This window comes from Camellia sinensis, chromosome 6 (genome assembly GCF_055761805.1).
Source record: "Camellia sinensis isolate YWXY chromosome 6, ASM5576180v1, whole genome shotgun sequence".
NCBI classification, from domain to species: domain Eukaryota; kingdom Viridiplantae; phylum Streptophyta; class Magnoliopsida; order Ericales; family Theaceae; genus Camellia; species Camellia sinensis.
In genome coordinates, this window is record NC_138966.1 from 83281050 (window position 1) to 83300465 (window position 19416).

Below are 19416 nucleotides of genomic sequence, written 5' to 3' on the forward strand. Positions count from 1 at the left end.
AATACACATTTTTTCGTAAAAAGTTATCACAAATAACCATATTTTTTTCCTCTACTTTTTTATCTAAAAAGTCAAAAAGTACATTTATTTAGTTCATCCCAACCAACCCCTTAGTTTACTTTTCAAAATTCAACTTTATTTTTAAATTGTGATTTTCATGAAACATGTTAACTAAACATGTTGATTTTGTTGAAAATTTGATTGGTTAGTTTTAGCCTTTTGTGGGCCTCTTTCTGTATTCATTGTATCATCTTGATGCTTTCTAATAAAATTTGATTATTTATAATAATAAAAAATTAAAGATAACTGACAAATCAATAACTGTTTTTTTTTTTTAGAAAGGTCAATACAAATAACAACTAAACAGACTCAGTCCGAATAATCTTACATAATTCAGCTGGCACCTCATTCCTCCAAACTCTCTTACCGATCACATGACCCGCCATACGAGCCAGCCCATGAGCAGCCTTATTTCCATTGCGCAACACATGCGAGTAGCAAAAACTGGTGAAGCAGCGGCTTGTACTCAGAGCACCTTGAAGAATATGGCCAAACGTGGAGAGCAGTTGATCCTCACATTGGAAAGCTTTTATAATAGATAAAGAGTCCCCCTCCAAGTGAATATGATGCAGACCCAGTTCTGCTCCAAACGCAATCGCACTTGCCGCGGCTAAAGCTTCAGCACACTCTGCATCAACCCAATGCGGCAGTCGTTCCGACATGGCTGCAAGAACTGTACCATGCGCCTCCCGAACAATCACACCTACCCCAATGGCCTCCAGAGCATCAAAAGTCGCCGCATCGAAATTAATCTTTAACACACCCACTGGCGGTGGCCTCCATCTCGACGGACTAGGACAGAAGAAGTCTTGTAAATAAGCACACACTCTCTGCACAATCACCGGCGCAACCCGCTTAACATTATTGAATATTGCTTGGTTTCGAGCAAACCATAAGCCCCAACACAGTGCAAAGAACAGCCCCAAGCCGGCCTCATCAACTTGTTTCGCAACCTCAACTACCCAATGATAAAAATCATACCCCACCCCAATATCTGTAACAAACGGCAAAGGACTAGCAGCCCATACTTGTTGCGCCACATCACATTCCTTAACACAGTGCATTAAAGTCTCCACAGCTTCGGCACAATAGTCACACCCAAGGTCAATAGGCACTCGGCGTTGCCATAATCGGTCCCGGGTTGGGATAATATTCAAGCATGCCTTCCATGCAAAGCCCTTGATCTTGTTCGGAATTTTTAAGTGCCAAACCCCTTTCCAAAACCGCCGTGTGGCTTCCCCTCTATTGGACGATTCCGGAGATGATCCAATTCTGGACAGAGTCATTTGTAAATGAAAAGCCGACCGAACCGAAAACCTCCCATCACGAGTATAATGCCAAATCAATGTATCAGGAGGCAGGCAAGGGCTAATAGGAATTTTCGAATCACATCCACATCAACATCAAGAAAATGGGTCTGTAGCCTGCCCAAGTCCCAGCACTTACGGGCTGAATCTAACAAAAAACTTACCGTACAAATCAATAACTGTTGAGGCTTCATTAATGGACAAAAAAATTATTTTAAAATTTAAACAACATTTTTTTTTGCTAAAATTTTAAAAACTTAAACCATATAGAACTAAACATTCTTATTTTTTTTTATATAAAAAAAAAAAAAAAAAACTATTTTGAACAAATCACACCTTACAACTAATTTGATGGGTGTTTAATTAATATAATTAAATTGTTCAAATTTCAAAATAATCCTTTTGACAATTAAATTAAATTCATTAGTTATTAATTTGTACCATAATCTTTAATTAGAGTACCTGAATATAAATAAATTGTAATTAATAATTTAAAAATAAATAAAACAATAATATAAAATTTAGGGATTAAAAGTGAAATAAATCGTTCAACGTTACCTTTCTCATTCTTCATCATGGAGTGCATTAGACCAAGCGTCTGAGTCTGGCAGGTGAGTTAAAAATGAGGTGTCTACACCCCTCGTCGTCCGGATTACACATAAAATGAACAACAACAGCCATGTTGTTCCCCAATTCCTTTTTACACAACAAGTCTCTAAAACCTTTTCTTCTACCTCTTCTTCCTTTTTTTCTTATATATATATAATCGTATGTGTGTATGTGTGGTATGTGAATATTCACATATACACGCATAAATCTTGCTGGGTTTGCTTGAACTAGACTCATCTTTGAATCAAACCTGCGACCCACTTGTTTGATTTGTAATCGATGGAGGTTTATGGATACCCATCTCATTCTTTGCCTTTCTCGTCCTCTGCGTCTCCTTCATTTTCGTTTGGGAATTTGGTAGAAAAGGTTAGAGACTTCTTCAGATTTGCGATTTCTGTGATTATTGGGAATATATTCTCTGCCATCTTCACGTTCTTTTTCACATTAGGTGCGTTTATCTCCTTCAATTCCTTCAATCTGTTCATAAATTCTATGTTTTTGTTTATCAAATTGTAGTCAGTTATTACAATGTCTCTGTTCCTTGACATGGGTTTGCAAAATATTAGAGTTATGTTGTGTTCTTTGGGTCAATCATTAACCTTACCATCTCATGTTTGCAGAATTCAAGTTGAGGTTTTATAATCCCAGAAGACAGTGATTTCAAGCAACAAATTAGGGAAACAGAGGGAAAAAAAAATTTCATTTTCCATGTCCGGTCGACTGGCCGGTTGTCCCCCATATGTCCACTATGTTTTAATGAAAGCTACAATAGTGGTGTTTGGTAGAGCTTATAAACAACTTAAATCAGCTTATAGATTATTTTAAGCTGTTTTGATGTTTTTGGTAAAACGTAAAATCACTTTTGTAGCTTAAATTAAGCCAAAAAAGAGCTTTTTGGCTGAGTGGCCTTTGGGGTGCTTAACTCATTAGCTTAAGCGGGAAGCTACAAAATTGAGGGGCAAAATTATTTAAATGCCCTTTACTAATTTGATGTATTACGAAATTGTCATTATATAAACCACCAGTATCACTGTTTATTCTCTGAGAGAGAGAGAGAGGAGATTTCTGGCGAGAGGCCAGCTAGTGCTCTCTCTCTTTCTCTCTCTCTCGCGAACCAGTGCTCTCTCTCTCTTAGAGATCGAAACCTTAGCTTCGCAATTTCTGGCGAGAGGCAAACCAGATCTCTTTTAAATCACGATCACGATTTCGATCTGAAACCCTAGAGTCACGATCGACTGCGTGACGATCGACCATCCGTCGTCATCCGGCGTTGGTTCGTCGTCGATCGACTGCGGTTCTCTCTCCGGTGATGGATTTTAGTGTGGTTTGTATTTTTTTTTGGTTGAAGTTTTCAGTGTTTTTTTAATTAAAAAATCATAATAATAATTAAGTATTTTAGCCATTAATGAAATAATTTTATATTAATTGATACTAATTAAAAATTTTAGTATTAATTGATGCTAATTAATCTATTAATTGACACTAATTAATTTATAATGAAAAAATGAAATAATTTTACTAAAAATGAAATATCACTAAAAAAAATGATATAAATTGAAAAAAATGAAAGGATTTGTCAAATGAATAAATGAATTACTAAAAATAAAAAAATAAAATATTACTAAAAATAATTAAAACGAATAATAATAAAGAATAATGATAATATGAAAAATAATAATAATAATAATTGATGGACAAATTGATACTAATGTTCATAACACAAGATAGTGTGTCTTTATTACCAGCTAAAGACAATGGCAAATTAATTTTGCCCTTTATTATTTCAGTAAAAATATTATTGTCGACTAACTTCTTACAATTTTGCTTTTCTTTTTTAACTGACAACTTTTCTAATACAAAATCTAGCATAATCCAAACGACAACCAGTTCTGTTAATATTGAATATCTAAGAAAATATAAATCATTTTTTTTTTTTTGATGTGGTCATGATAATCATCAATTTTTTTAAAAAAATGCACGGTATTTAATTTCCTCCAATAACTTGGACATGACGAGATAGAATTTGTCTTGAGATGCATGCTTATTTTTTTTATTTATTATAAATTAAGTCAAAACTATATTTGGGAAAAAAAAAAAAAGATTATATACGTTGGTAATATTCATCCCAATAGCATTGATGTATTCATCTGCTAAAAAGTAGGACAAATTACATATATCTCTCTCGAAGTTTAGCTAAATTACAAATATTTCTGAGGTTTCAAAAATTACAAATACCCCTCCTGAGGTTTATATTTTTATAACAAATTACCTTATGAGGTTTATATTTTCATAACAATTTACTCCATAATTTGTTATGTAAATAGTACCTTCAGGGTGTATCTGTAACTTCTCAAACCTCAGGGGTATCTGTAATTTGCTAAATCTCGAAGGGGGTATATATAATTTGCCCTAAAAAGTACGAGCATTAACATCATCCAAAACATATGCAGAAAACTATTTGATTTGCAAAATGCATAAGCCATTTGTTTTACAGCTATCAAACATGAAACTTGTTCCAATCATATTCAAAATATTTTTCTTGTTTCAGCATCAACATCAAGTATAACTGTTTCTCTTCTATGAATTGATTAACTGTAACCAAACCAAGACCTAACCCCCAATCTCTATAGCCTACTTACACAACTTGAAATGTGACAGTGAGGAAGTTCCATCGAGCCCTTTCTTAAAATAGTGCGTGATGAATTCTCTAATCGCGGTCTCCCTATAGATTGGGGGATTTTCTTCTCATAGCAGTTCTTCGATTGGCCCATACACTCTTGATGTAACCCCTTCACAAAAATGTGTTCTAAGAAAACTTGCCACAGAGATTCTTGGACCTACATTTTTTGCGAGTACTCTGTGGTTGATGCTTTTGAACTTGTCATTTGTGATGAGCTGCATAATGGAAAACATGAAAAACTAAAATAATTACATGCTTTATGTTCAAAAAAAAAAAAAAAATAACAAGAAGAATACATGCATATAACTAATCATTGTTTATACATAGGCTTCTATCATTGTTCATTGCTGCAATTACTACGTCAATGCTAAAGAACGAATTATTTCAATAGAAAGCATGGACATGCTTAAGCATTTTATCAGCACACGTATAAATCAAACAATTATAACTTGAGGCATCAATATCAAGAAAAATTGCAAATGAAGTTTTTTATATTGACACTTCCCACATTTGGCATCACTGGTTACTCTATCGCATTATGCTCCCCTAATTTTTGGGCTAGGAAATTATGATCAAATAGACTTTAATGCTTCATTAGTTCTAGTAGAAAACGTTTTTCGTATTTGCTAGTGTTTGGTTTAACAAAAAAAAAAAAGTCAACACAGTTTTCATTGAAAAATGTAAAACAAGCTTAATAGCGTAGAAAACCTTTTCAACCTTCCACCGTTGTCAACACCAACACTAAAGCCACCACTCCCCACTGCCCCACTACCATCACCCAACACCACCACTACCACGACCACTATGCGGGGAAGCAAATCGCATAGGTGAGCAAACAACAAGATCGAACCACGAACAAATCCGAACTAGAGATACTCTCTCTCTAAGAATGAACAACATTGAAAAGCTTTCGATTTTTATTAATCAAATATAAACTTAAACTGAATAGCCCTAAGGCTTACAACCTTATTTATAAACCTACTACTTGGAGAACAAAAACTAATAAAACAGGAAATGAAAATAATCAAAGCAAATAGAATAGGAAAATTGTATCAAATCAAATTAAGAAACTAAACATATCTATACTATTCTATACTAAATTAAATATTCCTAATTAACCAATAATTTAAATAAAAATAAAAATATAATATTCCAAATTAACTTATGATTTAAAAATAAAAATATAATATTACTAAAATTTGGTCTGCATCAATAACTACCATAACCACTAGCACACTATGAAGCATGGGTACTCTGAAAATATTGCCGTACTCGTACCAGACACTTACTGGGTACCGCTATTCGTATCAATAGGGTTGCATGCGTACCGGGTACTTGAAATACGTACCAAATACTTTTCATACGTTCTTTGGCAGTTGGGTACTCTATGGGTACTTCATGGATACATCAGGAGTACACTAAACTATGAGACATTGGTAGGGATGCGTTTAATTTATTAGAGAGTTCTTTACTTGATGTGCCAGAGATGAAAGTTGTATTATTCAATGATGAAATTGATGGAAGTGAAAACTAAAGTTTTAAGTTTAAATTTTGCTTACTTTTGGAATGAAACTTTATTTTGTAATTTCTCTTATTTAATGGCATTAAAATAGTTTATAGACTTTGCTTTGATATTGGTATTGTTAAACTATGATTTTTCTATTGGTTTTGTAATTTCTACTTTTAATTTTGAACTTTGATTTGTAGATTGAATTTCAAACTATATATTATAAAAAAATAAAAGATTTATTAATGTACTCCAGCTGTACCCGTATCATATTTTTTTAAGATCTTGTCGTATCAGCGTACCCGTATTGTACCCGTACCAGTATCCGTACCCGCATCCGTAACACATCAGTTTATATGGTTGCAATCAAACATAGGAAAAGTTTTCCTATATTTTCGACCAAAACAAACGGAGTGTAAGTTACACCCTCGGGGCCACAACTATTAAAAGAGAGTAGATTCGAGTCATATGAAGGCAAGTGATACCCTCCCTCTCAAAGAAATTAATGATTCATCTACCGAATTTTTTCAGCCCGAATGAGCTCTTCTCGGGAAGAATCTCCCGTGAGTTTCCAAAATGAAAAACTCTTACCGGGAAGAGTCTCATTAGGGCAAATTCGGTGGATATAGCGGTGATGCAAAGAAATAGCAAGACAAACAAATCATCAAGTTCAGTATGCGTGTATAGACTTGCCTGCAGTAGATCAGCAATGTTTACTACTAGAGCTCCAGGCAGAGGGGTAACGTCAACCCATTGATTGTAGTGAAGGGTTTGGAGGCCACCCACTTGGTCTTGTAGAAGTACAGTAATGAAGCCACTATCAGCATGGTTGTCAGTACCCAAAGTCAATTCTGGTTCAGGGCATGCAGGGTAGTAATGACCCACGACGAAAAGCCCCTCAGCGCAATCCATGTCTTTCAGGTGATCAGGGTTAAGGCCAAGGGCCTCTGAGAGCAATTCTAGCAGAGTGAGCCCCAATCTCATCGTGTACTTGGAGTACTCTATCAATATGTCTCTGCAACTTGAGTAGACATCTAAGAAGCACGGACACTTCTAAGAAGGTGACGTATCCGTGTCGTGTCCGTGTTGGACACCGACACTCTTTGGATACTCTTAGGACACGTGTCTGACACTCTTCAAAACGTGTCCTAATTTTTAAATTTTTTTAAATAGCCGAACACTCTTTGGATACTTGGAAGACACACATGTCAATCCCATAAACACACGTGTCTATCGATTGGATACATGTGAAACTAATTATAAGTTTAAACAAAATAACTTAAGATACAATAATAAAACAAAAATCATATAAATTTATAAGAATTAGTATCATATTGCATTTTTTATTATCTTTGAATGATATATTAATATATATAACATATAATAAATATATAAAATTACATATTTCACGCGTGTCCCCTACGTGTCGTGTCCTTTTTTTGAAAATTAACGTGTCAGCGTGCCCGTGTCGTATCCGTGTCGTGTCACGTGTCCGTGTCCATGCTTCTTAGGTAGACATAAATAAATCACAGATAGTGCTTCAAAGACACTTGGTAATTGCACACAATAGGCTTCTCTAAAGGTTATATGTATTGACAAGTTGAGGTGTAAAACAGGTTAAACAAATTCATTAAGTCCCCTGACTCATCTTGACTGCGGGGAAATTGTTCAAGCTTTGCGATATCGTTCAGCCATTGATCGAAGTATTCTAGCACTTCTAGTACTAGTGAAGTTATTTGGATTCAAGCCTCTAAAGGAATTTATTCTAACAAAAATTGTTTGGGAAGCTCCACTTGGTATAGGGTCGGCCTTGAGGGCAGGCATACAAGGTTGTCTCCTTAGGCCCCAATTTTTGTTTAAAAAATAGGATCACAAATAATTTTAGCACTTCTAGTATTAGTAGTTCAAAAATAAAATTTTACTTTTTAAAAAATAAAAAAGACAAAAACAAACAAACAAAGACCGATTGAAGTGATAAATTATTTGAAGGTAATGGATGGCTATTTATCAAATGCATAGATTGTTCGGAAGTAAGGAAGATTTAAGGGCAAGAATAAGTTCCTGGAAGCACATCCAGAATGGTCATGACAATCGGCCGTTGTGTTCATCTTAGCAAATCTCTACAAAAATATTGAAGAAATCTCTACATTCTATTTCTGATTGATTGAATTATTGATTACCTAGCAAAAAAGAAAAAGAGAAGAATCAGTAAGTTTGCATTATGAGTAACATCCTTGAATGATTAAATGGCCAAGTGCAAAAGGTGCCTCCCACTGCAGGGTTTGGGGAGAGTCAAATGCAAGCATGAGTTGAGAACGAGAACTCCTAACTTTTGCTTGGTTATCCTCATGTAGACCTCCATAAAGCAATTGCAATTTGGAACTAAAGATCTATGCTCATCACAAAATGTGGGGAAAAAATGGATATAAATCAAAAGAACTCCCCATAAACATGTCCAAAAATTTGTCTTGCGAAAATACTAGTTTCAACCTTTTTTTTTGCCAAACATGTGAATATTAGACTAATCACATACCTGCACACGATAGGCAGTTCTTCAGGATCAGGAGGGTAAGGAGCCATAAAACAAGCAATGGTATCCCTCCATTTAGCTGCCGATGATTGATACAAATCAAAGTTGCTATTATATATAAACTTTCTCGTAACATCGTGTGAATAGAATTGTTTCTTCACCTCTGTATCTTGCTCATGAAATTTACGAACCCCATCAATCATTTCATCCATAATACTCATTGGGATTCCATGATTAACCACCTGAAAGAATCCCCACTTTTCACAGGCATCTCTAACATTGTTGATGATTTTGCCACGTTGAGCTGCGCCTTTGTTGATGCCTTCAAAGTCTATGATTGGAACACTAAACTGAGAGATAACAGACATATCAGTCTCTTGAAGCATGCTTTTCTCATGGATGAATATGCACGGGATTTTTGTAACCCCGGCATCTACAAGCCCCTTTACACCGGCTTTTGAATCATTTTTCAATTCTTTTCTCTGATCATATCCAGGCTCAGCTTGTGTCTGAATTGCTTCCCTGTTGCTTGTGACCACCATTTCCTTCTCACCAGGAGGGCAATAGTGCACTGCCAATCAGAGTTATAAATTTATTTTCTCCCAAGATGATAAGAAATTAAAACTGTTTTCTTAATTGCTAATGACATTGCTTCTTTAGAATAATCTGCCTTCATTATTCATAGAAGGAACAAACATTTCTTAAATAGTGGTCTCTAGTGCCATATGAATATTCAAAAGGACCAATGAGCAAGTATTCAGTGTTTTTGAAGGATAGAGTGGTTTTGCTCAGGATACCGACTAAGAGTATGTTAGGGATACAAATCAATTTGATATGTAAGTTCGCCAATGGAGGCATGAATTGCAAAATTTTACAAAAATGAAGTTCAAGGTTTTGTGGATGGTTGTAAATGGTGAAGAGTTCCTTCCATCAAATGCCATGATTTAATTAAGAAAAAGCAAATGTGTGTAAATAACATCGTTAGGGTTACTTATTTATCATAAAAAAAAAATATACATGGTTAGGGTTACCATCATAGGCCATTAATTGGTAAAACAAAAACCGCCTTCCTACAACTGTTATACCAAAGAATAATGAAAAGACTTTCTACACCTTTTGAGACTGTTTGGTCTTCCAAAGAATAACAGTGGCAGTTATATATCAAAAGAAAGAAATGATGAGATTTTGCAGTTCAAAAAAATTATAAACTAGAGGATTTGGGACAACCATACATTGCTTCTTTTATTTTAATTTTTTTACTTCTTTCCAAAAACATGTTTAAAAGTTTAGCCATATTTAAGAGTGAAATGTTCCAAGACACTCACACAAGCATATGATATGCTTCTCAAAATCAGTGGGTAAGATTGACAGTGGCAGCTGAATGCCTTGAAAAAAAGAGAAGAACAATAAATAAGAAGTGTAACCAAAATCTCATATATTGTTCACTACTGCGTTCCCGTCCATCCCATTCCCGTCCACACCCTGCAGAATGCACAGCTAATGACACAACGCGGCTAATGACACAGGTAGTCCCACCACCATTACTAGGCAGAGCCCACATTTCTGTCCATAACATTCCCGTCCACAGCCGGCAGAGTGCACGGCTAATGATGCAAATAGTCCAAACCGCCCCTCCTAGGTGGTATCCACCACCACGTTCTCGTCCATTATGTTCCTGTTCATCACGTTTCCATCCACACCCTGCTGAGTGCATGGCTAACAACGGGACACGGCTTATGACGTAGATAGTCCTACTGTCGCTACCAGGTGAAATCTACCACATTTTTGTCCATCATGCTCCTGTCCATCACATTCCCATCCACACCCTACAAAGTGCATGGATAGTGGATGACACGACTCATGATGCCTATAGCCCAACCGCAAGGTAGTTGGATTCTAGTGTCTCATGTATCACTCTAAACCCTCAAAATTTAGCAATCCTGAAAACAACCCAATTTTTGAAAATTCATATATGGTAAACATATATCTAAAAAGCACAGACACTTCTAAGAAGGTGACGTATCCTTGTTGGACACCGACACTCTTTGGACACTCTTAGGACACGTGTCTGACACTCTTCAAAACGTGTCCTATTTTTTAAATTTTTTTAAGGACCTAGACACTTGGAAGACACACGTGTCAATCACTTAAGTACACGTGTCTATCGATTAAACACATATGAAACAAATTATAAGTTTGAATAAAACAACTTAAGATACAATAGTAAAACAAAAACCATATAAATTTATAGTAATTAGTGTCATATTACATTTTTTATTATCTTTGAATGATATATTTATATACATATATAGCATATAATAAATATATATTTCATGTGTGTCCTCCACGTGTCGTGTCCTATATTTTTTGAAAATTAACGTGTTGATGTGTCCGTGTCCTATCCTATCCTATCCGTGTCATGTCACGTGTCTGTGTTTGTGTCCATACTTCTTAGATAGCTATCAATCAATCTCTAAAATTGTAAATTATTGATTTGGCTTGGTTAAAGTTTGGTAACATTCCCGTTCACAATAAATCCCCATTTATGACTAAGATTTCTAAATTCCGGACAATTATTCCAAATCTCCTTCCATTCCATATACTCACTCAACCAATTTGTAAACATTAAATTTCAAGAGACCCTCGATACAACCTAAAACAAGATAGTTCAATAAAACTGATAAAATTCATACTCTTTGATTATCATCCTCCCATCACTTAAAAGTAACCAAAATAGATGATTTTATCAATATACTCTAATTCATTCCTTCTAAATATGCAAAATTAGTATATTGAAAGCATTAAACTAACAGGGTTCTATCAACATTCATATAGTTATCGCTCAAGAGTGTTCACAAAGGTACAATTACCGAAGCATGCCAAGTCCATAAATTCTCAACACTTAGTCTAATCATGCAAGCATGTAAACACTTGAGCACATAAGCATGTTATCACATAATTATGGCAATTAACACTTAAAAAAGAATTTCATCTTATAGGCAATCTCTACACTTTAAAAAATTCAACCTATATACACTTTCTAGCATGGATCACACACATGTAAAATATCCTGAGTGTCAACTATGCGTAAATACAACACAAATAGTGGACTCAGCCACTTCCCATGGTCTTAAGTATTCGAACCTGGTAAGCACTAATATTATGTTGTCAAACATGGGTACTTCAAAAAACATACCGTACCTATACCGAGTACTTACCGGCATATGGTACTTCTGCATACGTACCGGGTACACGAAACGTATACTCAAATTTTTTCTTCTTAATTTTTGGTGTACCCAGATGTATCTAGTATATACACAAGCCATACCTTACCTCAGTTAAAACAATATTTACAAAGATAAAATTACTTTCACTAGACTTCTTTTTTATTTCTAGTTTTATGCTTAACATGATTTTAAAATTAAGCTATGGTTTATAAGTTATTTAATATATTGACATTTAATTTTGATTTATAACTTTAGTTTTAGCATTAAATCTTAATTGTAGGTTGAATCTTAACAAATTAAATCATTTAATCAATTTTTGCATTACTCTAAATCTATAAAGCATGGACACTCCAAAATCAGTAAATCCATATAGGGACACGACGGGGCTAATTTTTTTTTTTTTAATATTTTTTTTAGTGCTTTTGTGAAGAATATTGTTGAATGATGAATTTTTTTCCTTCTCATCTTGATTCTTGTTATTGTTTATTATGACTCTTTCTATGAATGGATGATCTATTAATTTGTTTAAATGTAGTGATTAAATTTATTGAATTAATGCTAGTATGTTAGTACTTGTTAATTTTGATTTAGGATGAATATAATATGAATCTACATAACACATAAAAATAAATAAAATAAAATTCGCCGTGTGCCCCGCCGTGTCTGTGTCCCCATTTTTTGGACATTGCCGTGTCCCATGTCTGTGTTTGTGTCCATGTTTGTGTCCGTGCTTCATAACTCTAAATTAAAAATAAATATTTTTTTACAAATGACCAAGCCTAAGCTGTACCCGTATCTTATTTTTTTTGAATTTTATCATATTAACGTACCTGCATCATACCAGTACTGGTACTCGTACCCGTACCCGTATCCATGCTTCATAGGTTGTCACACCCCAATTCTCAAGAGATCAATTATGCAAAATCTAAATTAACCTAAGTGTAATTTATCAAGTAGAAACTCATTTCTCATCTCTAGTATTCTCCTACACTTGAATAACCAAAGGAAAAAAGGGAAATGGGGAAAAAGGGTGGTCATTTATGATTGGTCTGAATGGGACACAGGTTTTCTTCATTTTGTTAAGAGAGTCTAACAACAAGATTTCACTAAAATGGTTTTAGGCCATGGTTCTTGGATTAAATTCTTATCCATGGGCTCAACATGATCCAACTACTCACCAACTAGTTCCAACAAAATTGACCTCATGTCATGGTTTTAGGCCGTGGTTCTTCGAGTCATATGACAAGAGACACCAGAATTAAAAAGCCAAACAGAAGAAGAGATACCTAAAAAGGACCCAAGCAAACCTGAATGAAGAGAGGTAAGAAAAGAGGCAGATGGGGATGGCTGAGAGTTAGACAAGATATGTTGAAGCTAAGCAATTTGAGCACTCAAGGAAGCCAAGTCAGGGTCTAGAGCCAGAGCAAATGCGGTGTAAGCAACAGGAGGCCAGAAAGTACTCGAAACAGGACCTCAGAACTGTGTCTGAGGTGGCTGAGAAGACAGAGCAGGTTGATGTTCCTTCTTGGGACAATTATACTTCTAATGACGCCTTTAATGCCAAAAAGCACACTCATCTAGACCTAATGGCCCTTTCTTAGGCTTCATAGTGGTCTGAAACTGATGAGAAGGTGGGGTTAATAACAGAGGAGGTTGAGCAAAAGCCAAGAAGACAGAGAGAGACAGAGTCTGACTGGTCATCTTAAGATGGGTTTTCTCGGAGAGGAACTCACGAACAATAGCATCCACCGAGGAAATAGGAGAGCGGTAAAGGATACCACCACGGATAATCTCCTACTCTAGGGAGAGAGCCGTTAAGAACTGCACTAAACGATTTTGCTCCTCAAAACTCAACATAAGCGTCTAGTACCTTAAGGCTAGATGGTTTCATGAAAGCCAACTGATCCCAGAGACCCGTCATCTCAATATAGAAATCCTGAATAGTTTGATCCCGCTAACGAGCACTCTGAATAGCTGTTTCCTACTCATATCGCTTGACAAAGTTAGACTGTTGATAAACACCTAATAAATAATCTCACACCTCCTTAGCAGTACTGTATTTGAAAAATATCATTCCAATACGATCATCCACAAAATTATGAAACCAGTTCAAAACTTGGGCATTATCACAATCACAAGTATCGCAGGAAGTCAAATGTCCTTCCTTCTTCAAGTCCGATGGACGAGGAACAGAACCAGAAACAGAAACATAGCCCCATTTTTCTGATTAAAAAAAAAAAATTCATAACACTAGCCCAATAGGCATAATTGCCATCAGTGAGTTTGCATTTGATGGTTTGGATTTTGGTGTAAGACATTGTAATAAACCAAAAAAAAGAGAAGAGAATTGATGGGGTGAAGCGTAATAAATAGAAAATTGAGAGGTAGCGTAATACACCTAAAATAGGGGCTTAAGTGTATCCAAGCAGACTCAGAGACCACCGACTGATGTCAAAAGAAGCCGACTGAAGTCAAGAGAAGCCGAAGGAGAGAGACAGACTGAAGTCGAGAGAAGAAGAACAAAGTCAGACACCTCTTCAACTGCGTGAACCAAGGCTAGAGTTTCGTGAAGAGATCACGAGGCGGAGAACCAAGGATGAGAGAACATCGGGTGAGACCGCGAGCCTTAGATGACTCGAACAAAAGACTCACGGTGAACTAGGGACAATGATGGCAAATTAGAGAGTCGACTTCGACTTCGACTTCGACTTTGAGATTCGAAGTCTAAACAGAAGATGTAGACAGGGAACGACTCCGGCGATCAATCAGAGGCAGAGATGGAAGCCCTAAACTGGAGTATCGGATCTAGGGTTCAAACAAAGGTAGCTCTGATACAATGTAAGTTTTCTAAATGAATAATCTGTATATTCAATTGAGTTTGTAATTTGTGTTTTAAAAGGTGCGCCTAAGCACGCACTTAGGTGCAAGATGCACCGAGGCGCCTCAAACAACTTGAGGCGAGGCGCAGTAGGAAAGGCGCATTTGAGGCGCTTGAGGCACACGCCTTAGGCTTAGGTGCGAGGTGCACGCCTCATGCGCTTCATTTAAATTTTGCTCCATCCTTATTCTTTGTGTGTGTAACCATATGGAATTACAATTCCTTTAATATAAAATGTAAACACATGCTTTGAGTCCTAATTTTCATGTCAAAAAAAGCTCTAGGCATTAAACACAAGCTTTGGGATTGCAAGATGGATATATGGCTTTGGGATTCCTTTCAATGTAGTAAATTATAATCGTTTCGGACCAATGACTGAAACTATCAGGCAATTTGGTTCCGATTTAAAATTAAAACCACTAAGGTATTATATGGTGTGAGTTCCTTATCTAAAAAAAAAAAAAAAAAAAAAAAAAAGAAATGAATCACGTTAATAAATTGATAAAGAGATAAATAGTATAGGGCAAAGTAAGATTGAATGTTATTTTTCATGATTTTTGAAATATTGAATGTCGTTCTATATATATATATATGTTTGAAATTATAAGAATATTTGTTTTGTGTTAAAAACATCGCCTATATTAATATTTTAGTTATCTTCAACAACTTGCGCCTCACTTCGGTGAGGCGCACGTCTCACCTTGCGCCTCACCCTTAAGCTCCAGGAGACCTTAGCGCCTCAATGACCCTAGAACTTTTTAAAACAGTATTTGTAATACAAGAGTACATCAGTTTATATAATGATCTAACCATAGAACTGAAAAGGAAACAAGAATATTGACTCAATCCCTAATATATACAAAATATATATACTATCATATATACATAACACCTAATATTCTCACAGAGGGAGTATAATATATATATATATATATATATCAACAAGCAGGTATCTACTCAATTTGGTAATTTATTCAAGAATAGTTTCAAGTAAGCTAACCACATAATCAATCCTGTGAACTATATGCCACATAGTTAAACTAACAAAAGGTTATTACAACTAATACCAAGCACTAAGCTCCTAATCCGTTATAAACCTCAATACACTCCTAGGGGGTCGATTACCCAAGACTCAATCTTAGGGACTCAATCCCTTAGGACGTACATACCCCACTACCCAAGGCTCACAAAACCTCATTCATCCTAGATGACCAACTTCATATTTCACACATCCCACCCTATTCCAAGTTTCCACAACTAAATATAACCACATCCTCAACCTCATGCTTACTCAATCAAGAGTTATAGTGTTTCCTCTCCAATCTACATAACACCCACCGGCACACTCCCGACCATGTCCCACAAGGGAAACACAGTGCATGATGTAACAAAACAAACATATAATGAATTACACAAACTCACCTAGTCTCAAAGGCTACAACCAACAAAGGTTCTAAAGAGGGAACAAGTATGCCTCACCATCATTCTAGGCCCAAAGCCAACTTCAATGTACAAGCCATTCTAATCCCACAAGGACTAATCATTTTTGCCCAACCACCAACATTATCATACAAGGCTAAACCACCCACCTAGCTCACAACCAAACACTCTAAAATCTCTAACTCCAAATATTCATTGACTTATCCAACTCAACACAAGTACCCAAAGTGCTAATTGTCAAGTATTCAAGTCCAAGCAACTCAACACCTTACACCATTGAACTAGAGTTCTACCATCCATAGGTACTTAGGCGGTGTTTGGAGAGTTGTGGGGTAGGCTGTTTTAGCCTGTTTGTCAAAAAAAGCAAAGTAGCCTTACTGTAGCTGAGGCTGCAGTGAGGCTGTCCAGCTGGATGCCACTAACAGGTAAAAAGACTATTTTACCCTTGGGTTACACATCCGCCTCATACCAACCTCAGACCAACCTGTAATTTTTTTTGAACCTAACATGTACTTTTTTTCATTTATTAGAAACAAACTGGGCGGTGGCAGTGTACTAATTGCCACAGCATTGACTACATCTTTTTTTTTAATTTTTTTTGTAGGGACACTTTGGTCATTTTGCATTACACAATCATTTCAAACATATTTTTCAATACAACAATAACAAAAAAAATTCATCCCATCTTTCCAAATACAAAAACTAAAATAGTCAATTAAAATAGCCAAATAGCCAAAAAACCTAAAAAATAGCCACTTCCCAAACACCCACGTGTAATATCTCTTGTTTGGGAAGTGGCTATTTTTTAGGTTTTTTGGCTATTTGGCTATTTTAGTCAACAAGAGATATTACACACTTGGAATCAAAGGGTCAAATTCATCACCTAGACATCTCACTAGAATTTACCTCTCTTAGGCACATAGTGAATACACTCTATACAACAATGACCTCATCACCTAATTTACACAATGACTCACTTCTAGACACTTAATCAATGCTAGGCATTCCAACGAATACCCTAAACATAACCTTAGACACAACATCTAAATTGTACACAATAACCCAATTCCAACCAAAACAAATCCTCCTAGGCATTTCATCAAACACCTATAATGCACCATACACTTAGCTATCAAGTTTGCACTCACATGACCCAAAACCAGCAAGACACCTTATCTAGGCATTTACTCAAGCACTTAGCTTGCAAGATTTCAAACTTAAATCAATTCATATAATTTCTTCCAATTTCAAGCACCTAAATTAGAAGATAATTAATCTACACATGGGTTCTTCAAATACATCAAATATTTCTGATCCAAGCATCAATATACACCTCATACAAACTAGATTTGAACAAAAGTTTAACATGTAACAAGTAGTCTCCAAACCTCAAAAGCTTGGTTTGATTTTCCTCAAGAACATATAATTTTCTATATGAAATCAAACTAAAAATCACATATAAACACATATTAAGAGGTGCTAGTCATGATTCCTACCTCCAACCACCAAGAATACACAAACCCGAAAATCCAAAGTGCTCCAATCTTGAATCCGTTTGCATGTTTAGGTAACCCTCGTTGAGTAGATCAAAAGTCCCTTCTTCGACTTCACGACATTCAAACTTGAAATGCCCACATATGAGCTAATATGAAATGTATATAACGTATTTGAGAGAGAGACAGAGAGAGAAACGAAAGTGAGAAAGAGAGGGCTGGTCTCCCTGCTGTTTCGGCAGAAATGAGGGAGAAAAAGAGAAGGACGAGAGTTTTAGGTAAACAGGGGAGTCTCTCATTCCACTCAGACAAAAACTCTCCAAAGTTCGAATGAAGTCCGAGATGGTTAAAATTCACCAGACTCGGATATAATAAAGATAATTAAAACATTTATTCATGGTCCCAAAATTAAAATTGGGTCCTTTTTTTTTTTTAACTCAAAAAAAGCGGTATTCTTTGGAGGCATCATTATAACTCCTGCAACCCAGTATTATGGCCACAGTTATTCCAACTTAAAAGGAAGGAATCCACCATCAGAATAAACGAGGAATGCACCAATTCTCAACACAAGAGACAGCGTTACAGACAGAGTACAGTATGGTTAGTTTCAACAAATAAATAGGACGCTAGTTGTGTCCCCAAGAATCAAGTCTTACTCAACCGTGTAGAAAGCTAGCGTCTTTCTACGCCACTGTTGCCGCTCCGGTGGTAAAATTGGGTCCATTTGATCGCATGGTTCCATAATACTAAAATCTCTTTTTTTGTCAATACCAATTACATTGCACACCCAAAGGTTGCTATCGTCAATTGAACATTATTAAATATCTAAATAAATTTTTTATAAGTTCAAAATGAGCTCTCAATGGTCAAAAAACTGTATGCCACAGACATGTATAATTACTAAATTTAGTAAAAAAAATTATTATGAGTTTTAGGTATTTATAAGTAGAGTATGTAATCAGAAATCACGTTCCTATTTTATGTAATTGTAAATATAGAATCATGAAAAATTGAAATCATATTTCCATTCTTCTTTTAAAACTACTCCTATTCAAATATTGCCTTCATTATCAATGCAATGGGACCATTGAAATACATAATCAAGTTTGAAAGGAATGGATATACGCCTCCAGAAGATCTGCAATGTTGACCACAAGAGCACCAGGGGTGGGAGGCACATCAAGCCACTGATTCTGGTGAAGAACTTGGAGGCCACCTATTTGGTCTTGTAGAATGATGGTCATGAGGGTACAATCAGTGTAACTGCTAGCTCCCAAAGTCAAATCTGGTTCGGGTCAGGCAGGTTAGTAATAACTAAGGTGTAGTAAATCAAAGAGTCGTACCAACTCGATGCTGTTGGGTTGGTTTGGTTCAGTGTTTGAGTATATTGTTTTGGTTTTAGGTTTTTAAATCATTAACCTGATAGCATTGGTTGGTTCTAGGTTTAGGCAAACCGGGAACAGAAAATTTTATTTATATTAACATGTATTTACCTAATTAGTCTATTATAATGGTAGTTACATTTAATAATTTCTTACAAATCATAAATAAATCTTGTTGGATTTTAATTTGTATTGGTTGTGTTTAAGTTTAAGTCATATTTTGCTATACTATTCACAGTTGTTGACATGTATTAAATAATATTTTATTCTTTATTTATGTTATGTTTAAATATGAAAGACTTA

General features: G+C 35.6%; 1 protein-coding gene and 1 long non-coding RNA gene across 2 annotated transcripts; one reads left to right on the plus strand and one right to left on the minus strand.

The window, feature by feature from the left end:
* Nucleotides 1–1934: 1934 nt before the first annotated feature.
* Nucleotides 1935–2818, plus strand: LOC145792738 (uncharacterized). The gene is made up of 2 exons (XR_014332530.1): nucleotides 1935–2424; nucleotides 2597–2818. It is a non-coding gene; the product is annotated as an uncharacterized LOC145792738 (long non-coding RNA).
* Nucleotides 2819–4421: 1603 nt separating this feature from the next.
* On the minus strand, nucleotides 4422–18075 carry LOC114289133 (1-aminocyclopropane-1-carboxylate oxidase homolog 1). The gene is made up of 4 exons (XM_028232783.2): nucleotides 17735–18075; nucleotides 8697–9264; nucleotides 6857–7178; nucleotides 4422–4871 (listed from the first exon to the last, which is right to left on the minus strand). Exons 2-4 carry the CDS (start codon nucleotides 9233–9235, stop codon nucleotides 4722–4724), a joined length of 1011 nt encoding a protein of 336 aa, XP_028088584.2. The 5' UTR covers nucleotides 9236–9264; nucleotides 17735–18075; the 3' UTR covers nucleotides 4422–4721.
* Nucleotides 18076–19416: the final 1341 nt, after the last annotated feature.

Bases quoted from the DNA above. Each gene is read 5' to 3' on its own strand.
- LOC114289133 (XM_028232783.2), bottom strand. From the start codon at position 9,235: ATGGTGGTCACAAGCAACAGGGAAGCAATTCAGACACAAGCTGAGCCT. The intron at 7,179-8,696 runs GTATGTGATTAG...CTCAAGTTGCAG, and splicing joins GAACTGCCTATCGTGTGCAG to AGACATATTGATAGAGTACT. The intron at 4,872-6,856 runs GCAAGTCTATAC...TCCATTATGCAG, and splicing joins ACATTGCTGATCTACTGCAG to CTCATCACAAATGACAAGTT.